This window comes from Babylonia areolata, chromosome 25, assembly GCF_041734735.1.
Source record: "Babylonia areolata isolate BAREFJ2019XMU chromosome 25, ASM4173473v1, whole genome shotgun sequence".
In the NCBI taxonomy this organism is placed as follows: domain Eukaryota; kingdom Metazoa; phylum Mollusca; class Gastropoda; order Neogastropoda; family Buccinidae; genus Babylonia; species Babylonia areolata.
In genome coordinates this window covers 30,186,370-30,192,369 of record NC_134900.1, presented here as the reverse complement: position 1 = coordinate 30,192,369, position 6,000 = coordinate 30,186,370, and the positions used below count along the sequence as shown (strand labels likewise).

General features: G+C 43.6%; 1 protein-coding gene across 1 annotated transcript in view; it reads right to left on the bottom strand.

Moving 5' to 3' along the window:
• Positions 1-6,000, bottom strand: part of LOC143299792 (SLIT-ROBO Rho GTPase-activating protein 1-like) — a 180,388-nt gene that overhangs the window by 14,080 nt on the left and 160,308 nt on the right. The window contains exon 17 of the mRNA XM_076613227.1: positions 4,589-4,659. Within this exon, the coding sequence (XP_076469342.1) occupies positions 4,589-4,659 (71 nt within the window). The remainder of the gene's footprint in view (positions 1-4,588; positions 4,660-6,000) is intronic.

Genomic DNA, 6,000 nt, shown 5'->3' with positions numbered 1-6,000 from the left:
TAGCCCAACACCTCTTTCCATGATCATAAAGAAAACCCAGAAAAAGAGCTTGAAAATGCTCAGACAGCCCTCACATTTGTCACCGATTTGTCAAGAGTTCTGTTACTTCCCTAATTGTTTATAATTAACTAGTTTATGTCCCTTTGCTAGTAGCTTCACTAGTAGTTCATAATGAGTTGAAAGATGAAAAAAACCAGTTTGTCCCTTCCCTAAAATCAGTTGGAAGGTCAAACAACCAGTTTTATGTCCACTTTGCTAGAGGTTTTACTAGGAATTCATAATTTGTTGAAAGATGAAACGATCAGCTTGTCCATTCCCTGAAATTAGTTGAAAGGTTGAACAATCAGTTTACGTCCCTTCCCCACCTGTTTATAATTTGTAGAAAGGCGAAACTATCAGTCTGTCCCTTCCTTAAAATTAGCTGGAAGGTCTAACAATCAGTTTATGTCCCTTCCCTAGTTGTTAAAAGTTAGCTGAAAGGTTGAACAATCAGTTTACGTCCCTTCCCTAGTTGTTAAAAGTTTGCTGAAAGGTTGAACAATCAATTTATGTCCCTTCCCTAGTTGTTAAAATTTAGCCGAAAGGTTGAACAATCAGTTTATGTCCCTTCCCTAGTTGTTAAAAGTTAGCTGAAAGGTTGAACAATCAATTTATGTCCCTTCCCTAGTTGTTAAAAATTAGCTGAAAGGTTGAACAATCAATTTATGTCCCTTCCCTAGTTGTTAAAAATTAGCTGAAAGGTTGAACAATCAGTTTATGTCCCTTCCCTAGTTGTTAAAAGTTAGCTGAAAGGTTGAACAATCAGTTTACGTCCCTTCCCTAGCTGTATATAATTAGTTGAAAGGCTGAACAACTAGTTTATGTCCCTACCCTAGCTGTTTATGGCTAGTTGAACAGTTGAACAATCAGTGTGTTTCCTTTCCCTAGCTGTTTATAATAAGCTGAAAGGTCAAACAATCAGTTTGATTTGCAGGATCTGCTCAGCATCGGCGGCGTGGGCACAAAGCTACGTGCAGCGGTGCCCAAGCTGTACACAGGCACTGGATGGAATGAGTTAAAACCTGCTAAAAACTACAGGGTAAACAACAAGACAAGACTGTAAATCTGCAGTGAACATCCTTTTGAAACATAACAACAAGAGATCTCAAACCGTGACCAAAAATACTCCCTTACCCCCCCGCCCCCCCCGCACCCCCCCTCCCCCAACCCCTTCCCCTCTCCATCAAAGAATCTTGGACCTAATGCGCTCAACTCAAACAGAAGGTAAGAGTTGAGTTTAGAAACGTATACTGGCTGGCGTCCTTATATCAAGTTACTCAGGGCTTGGATCTTGCCCAAACAGAAACAATATGCGTGTCATATAAAGGAGACTGCCCTTTATATATATATATATATATATATATATATTACTTGTTTGCCTGCGGAACATTTTGTGCTTTGCCCAATCTGCCAGTGAATACCTTCAAAATGAATAGTACTTGCAGAAAAACCAAAAACCAAAACCAAAACCTTTTCATATGTTGCCATTATAATTACTTTTAACTGTTACCGTGTCAACTTTAATTTCATTGTTGTGTTTGTTAAAGTTGTGTCCCTTGGTTTGCTTTTGTGGCAAGGAACTAAAGAAGTGAATTATGTGCAAATTTCATCTTTGAACAAGAAAACTATCTGTCACACACAGTTGTGACTTTATCTGACAAAACTGGTCATGTGGCCAAAAGTGGTTTCAGTGACTATACTTCTAATAACTCCAGGAATACATAATGAAATAATAATAATAATAATAACCAATAATACTGACGATGAAAGTGATGATGATGATGATGATGATGATACTAAAACATGCATTAAAAAGCTGATCAGCGATGAACCAAATCCGGATAACAACAGAGTGTTTGGAGTACACAGTAATGGGGTCTTACCAAACACAGAACCTGAAAGGTAACAAGCTCACCTTTGAGTATGTTTACAGATTGCTATTTACTTTACATACAGTCTCTCTCTCTCTCACACACACACACACATAAACACACACACACAGAGTTACAGTCCACTAACATTTCACAATGCTGTATACATGTAATTATGCTTACAACTGACTTACATTTCCACAATGCATCAGGCAACACTAAATTGTGAATATGGGATTAAATTTCAAGATTGTTTTTTTTGTTTTTTTTTATTGTGGGGTGTGGGATGTGGCAGTGGGGGGGTGGGGGGGGTGGGGGGGGGGCTGGGGAGGAAGAGGAGGGGGTAGAGGGGTGGTAAACATGTATCTCAAGATCATACTCGATTTCTTGACTTAATAAAGTCAGCTTTCTGAGGAACAAACACAGACACAGATATGCATGACAACCTGATAGCAACAATGACAACTTCCGTTTGTTATCTTTATTCTTTTTCCTATCTCTCTCTCTCTCTCTCTCTCTCAGTACACACACACATACACACACCAACCCACCCACATACACAAGCTGACAACATAACGTCAATTCTGGCAAACAGATTAGGTGGTAGTCTCTGCCACAACTGGCCAATCAGAGGACTCTAACGTCCTTCAAGCATCAAATGTATAAATGACATGATTCATTGCTAGGAACAGAGGAACACAGTATCGACAATTATCAGCAACATTCCAAAAAACTAGCTTAAAAAGAAAAGACCTAAGATGGAAAGGTCGGGAAAAAAAACTGATGAACAAGAGCCAAATACAGTGTCTGTGAGGGTCTGGGTTCAAATCCCCATCTCGCTGTCGTGCACGACTGGGTTGCATGAGCCACCCTTGCTTAACTAAGTCTGCTCAGCATTAACTCACTCAGTACGGCCAGTCCTCTCTTCTCCTCTACACAGACCTCTCGGATGTCCAGTGGGTGTCTGAACGACCCAACCTTTAGCTTCCATCATCAGAATTGTGGTATTCTTTGTCAACATTCACGTCTTCAGTATAAGAGCCTTCCGCTTGCAATATTTTGATGATGGTAATTGGGGTGAAACGCTGTTAACGTCGTCTCTTTCGCCGTTCGTATGGAAAGAGTTAAGAGTTAGTTGTCTCCAGTGTATTGTCCATGAGGGTCTGAGTTCACTTCCCACTCTCACCCTTTCTCCCAAGTTTGAGGGGAGTGATGGCCTAGAGGTAACGCGTCCGCCTTGGAAGCGAGAGAATCTGAGTGCGCTGGTTTCGAATCACGGTTCAGCCGCCGATATTTTCTCCCCCTCCACTAGACCTTGAGTGGTGGTCTGGACGCTAGTCATTCGGATGAGATGATAAACCGAGGTCCCATGTGCAGCATGCATTTAGCGCACGTCAAAGAACCCACGGCAGCAAAAGGGTTGTTCCTGGCAAAGTTCTGTAGAAAAATCCACTTCGATAGGAAAAACAAATGAAACTACACGCAGGAAAAAAAATACAAAAAAATGGGTGGCGCTGTAGTGTAGCGACGCGCTCTCCCTGGGGAGAGCAGCCCGAATTTCACACAGGAGAAATCTGTTGTGATAAAAAGAAATGCAAATACAAAATACAAATACAAAGTTTGACTGGAAAATCAAACTGAGTGTCTAGTCATTAGTAGACTGGACAATAAACCACGTATAGCACGCACCTGGAGCACTGAAAAAGAACCCATGGCAACAAAAGTGATGTCCTCCAGCAAAAAAAAAAAAAAAAAAAAAATCTGAAAAAGAAATCCACTCTGCTTACTACACAAATATACATGCACACACTCAAGGCCTGACTGGCAAGGTGGGCAATGCTGCTGCTGCTGCTGCTGAGGCATCTGCCTGGAAGACGTGGTGCAGCATGCATCAACGCAGTCATGCCCCCTTTGTGCGCATACACACGCAGATCAAATATGTGCATTAACTCTTTCCATACGAACGGCGAAAGAGACGACGTTAACAGCGTTTCACCCCAATTACCATCATCAAAATATTGCAAGCGGAAGGCTCTTATACTGAAGAGGTGAATGTTGACAAAGAATACCACAGTTCTTACGACGGAAGCTAAAGGTTGGGTCATTCAGACACCCACTGGACATCCGCGAGGGGTCTGTGTAGAGGAGAAGAGAGGACTGGCCGTACTGAGTGAGTTAAAGATCCTGCAATCCATGTCAGCCTTCAGTGGGTTATGGAAACAAGAACATACCCAACATGCATACCCCCCCCGAAAATGGGAGTATGGCTGGCTATATTGCGGGGTAAATAAATAAACCAGTCGTACGTGTAAAAAATGTTACATGTCTGTGTAGAGTGTGTGTGCCTGTGTGAATAAAACCTGACTGAATAACAAGTGGAAACAAATGAGGGGCGCCAAAATGGCGGCTTTCAGATGGCTCTACACAGGTAGGCAGCCTGCTGTGTAAATGACCCTGTGTTTCTAAAGCACTTTGAGTTTGGTCTCTGACCGAAGATAGGCACTATATATACATATCTGTATCGTCATCATGGATACAGCGTGGTCTTGGGAATGCTCTTAACGCTAAGAAAACTCAGCACTGCAATGATCCCTCCATGCCACCCAGCCCTACACTGCAGCGAGAGAAACTTTTCTGTTTGTGTCCCCCCTCCCTCCCTCCCTGAGCCCTGCCCTCACCTTCATCGTCATCGCTGGGAATGGAGCTGGTTTCATCTTCATCGTCCTCGTCAGCTGTGCAGATCGTGTTCCTGCAACAGCACAGTGTAGGGGAACATGCAGGGCTCTCCTGTTATCATTATTATCATCATCATCTTCTTCTTCTTCTTCTGCGTTCGTGGGCTGCAACTCCCACGTTCACTCGTATGCACATGAGTGGGATTTTACGTGTATGACCGTTTTTACTCCGCCATGTAGGCAGCCATACTCCGTTTTCGGGGGTGTGCATGCTGGGTATGTTCTTGTTTCCATAACCCACCGAACGCTGACATGGATTACGGGATCTTTAACGTGCGTATTTGATCTTCTGCTTGCATATACACACGAAGGGGGTTCAGGCACTAGCAGGTCTGCACATATGTTGACCTGGGAGATCATAAAAATCTCCACCCTTCACCCACCAGGCGCCGTCACCGTGATTCGAACCCGGGACCCTCAGATTGACAGTCCAACGCTTTAACCACTTGGCTACTGCGCCCGTCATTATCATCAATATTATTGTAGTTGTTTATTGCCCAGCTGACCGCACAGGGCTGTATCAGGACTGTCCAACTACACACACTACAAAACAGTTCATGACACATTCACTTGACCGTTTAGCTCCTGAGGGCAAATAAGATTGGGCTGCTGTGACATACCGACACTGTTTGCTCAGTTCAGTTTTCAGTTGTGTGCGTGTGTGTGTGTGTGTGTGTGTGTGTGTGTGTGTGTGTGTGAGTGTGTGTGTGTGTGTGAGTGTGTGTGTGTGTGTGTGTGTGTGTGTCTGTGTGCGTGTGCACATGTGTGAGTGGGTGTGTGTGTGTGCGTGGGTGTGCATGTATGAGTGGGTGTGTGTGTGTGTGTGTGTGTGTGTGTGTGTGTGTGTGTGTGTATGTGTGTGTGTGTGTGTGTGTGTGTGTGTGTGTGTGTGTGTGTGTGTGCGTGGGCGCGTGTGTGTTTGTGTGAGCAGGTGTGTGTGTGTGTGTGTGGGTGTGCACACGCGCGTGTGCGTGTGTGCGTGTGTACATGCGCGTGCGCGTGTGCGTGTGTGAGCTGATATCTCTGTGTACAAATACAGTTCTAAACTCAATATATAAAAAAAAACATATTTTGCTTTTTGCTCAGAGCCCATATTCTCAGTTCTCTGTATATATACGAGTGTGAGCTAAAATCTGTGTGAACAAATACAGATCTAAATTCAAAAAATATCAAAAGATTCATCAAACGCTGTTGCAATCTGTGGCCAACCCCAACCGCACACCAAGCTCCATGGCTCTCCAGACCGAATCTGGACGAGGATGATGCAACAACTCACCAGACGAGCTGGACTGACACTACGAAGAGGCAAAAAAAAAAAAAACCCACTCAAAACACACAAACAATATCTCCATCAC